General features: G+C 51.0%; 2 protein-coding genes across 2 annotated transcripts; both read left to right on the top strand.

Annotated features, from left to right (window-relative positions):
- Positions 1 to 154: 154 nt before the first annotated feature.
- Positions 155 to 1,174, top strand: GNI_227680 (aspartyl protease; the record flags this gene model as incomplete). The annotated part of the gene is made up of 1 exon (XM_011135647.1): positions 155 to 1,174. The coding sequence occupies one exon, from the start codon at positions 155 to 157 to the stop codon at positions 1,172 to 1,174; it is 1,020 nt and encodes a 339-aa protein (XP_011133949.1).
- A 67-nt stretch (positions 1,175 to 1,241) lies between these two features.
- GNI_227670 (RNA-directed DNA polymerase) lies at positions 1,242 to 1,505 on the top strand (the record flags this gene model as incomplete). The annotated part of the gene is made up of 1 exon (XM_011135646.1): positions 1,242 to 1,505. A coding segment is annotated over one exon (264 nt), but the record flags the coding sequence as incomplete, so codon positions are not given.
- Between the last annotated feature and the right edge of the window lie 53 nt (positions 1,506 to 1,558).

Genomic DNA, 1,558 nt, shown 5'->3' with positions numbered 1-1,558 from the left:
CGAGAGAGCTTACCCTGCAGTAGCCGTTGGTGAGAAAGTGACCTCGGAGGTGCGACGGAAGAGCGGATGGGATCGAAGTTTCGAGCACCAGGGTGATGAGTCAGTTGAATGCTACAGATGTCATAAGAAGGGCCATAGGGCGAACGTGTGTCCGATGAAGGATCTGGAGTGCAGCAACTGTCACAAGCGAGGTCATGAGGAAAAGAACTGTCGAGTTCGTGTGTTCGACAGCAAGTACGGTAGTGTGGGCGTAGAGATGTACGAAAGAGGCAATCAGCTGGTTATCAGTACGCCGACGTTGAACTCTAGGAAGGCCCTCTACGATGCGTGCTTAGAGGCGGCAACGAAGATCAACCAGCTGGAAGAGAAAAAGCGCACAGTTGAGAAAGAGCGCCGAGATAAGAAGAAAACGAGTGCTCGACCCGACGCGCTGATGGAAGACGGAGAGGTCGCCAAGTTTGCAGACACGTTAGGAGCTGCGAGGGTCACTAAGGGAGTAATGTTGAACGAGGTAGTGGTAGAAGCACTTTTAGATACGGGTGCAACTACGTCTATCGTGAGTATGGACCTCGCACGTCAGTTAGGCTTAGAAGAGGCCGGCGCTGGTGCCATTGGGGGCTTGTTTACCAGGAAACAGGTGACATTGTTCAAGGCGTCGTTGGCTACAAAAGACCGTCGGATGGAGACTGTGCTGTATTCCAGCGAGGAGCTGAAGGACGATGAGCTGATATTGGGCGTACCAGACATGATTGCACTAGGTATCTTCGATGCATGTAAGTGCCAGTTCCATGTGGAGAGCTGTTACAAGGTCAATGCGGTGTCACTGGTGGAGGAGGAGAAGTCGGACCAAGACTTGTTGGCGGTTGCGAAGCAGCTGATAACGGATATGACGTCCCATGTGGAAGATGTTGTTAGAGAGAGGCTTTGGGGTTTGTTACAAAAACATTCGAATTATTGGTTGCGGCCGAGGACAGGCAGAACACGGCGTAGTGTGGAGTTCGAAGTAGACGGGAAGCCGGTGAAGCATACGTTGAAGCCGTTAAGACCAGAGTTACGAGAGGAACTAGATAAGCAGATAGACGACATGTTGAGCATGGCTAGACTGAAATCATGGCTTTTGGAATGTACCCCTGGGGGCAGAAAGCCGACAGTTTACTGCGTTTGTGTCGCATAGGGGCACATTCGAATACACTGTGATTCCGTTTGGTGTTAAGAACTCGCCGATCCTGTTTCAGCAGGTGATGGACCGCGTCTTTGAAGGTCTCATAGGGAACAATGTCAACGTGTACATTGACGATATTGTCGTGTACGCTGATGATTTGGATACGTTGTTTGAGCGTCTGGACGAGGTGCTCGGGAGGTGCTGCGAGGAAGGTTTGTTTCTTAAGCTGAAGAAGGGTGAATACGTGAAGCGGGAAGCGAAGCTGTTAGGGTTCATTGTAAGCGAAGAAGGCATCAAGCCGGACCCGAAGAAGGTGGCGGACCTGATGAGAGTGGAAGGTAACGTAAGAGAACTGAGGTCGTTCTTGGGTTCTGTGACTTACCTCAAGAGGCATAT

This window comes from Gregarina niphandrodes (assembly GCF_000223845.1).
Source record: "Gregarina niphandrodes unplaced genomic scaffold scaffold00228, whole genome shotgun sequence".
NCBI lineage: Eukaryota > Apicomplexa > Conoidasida > Eugregarinorida > Gregarinidae > Gregarina > Gregarina niphandrodes.
This window is presented reverse-complemented; position numbering and strand designations above follow the sequence as displayed.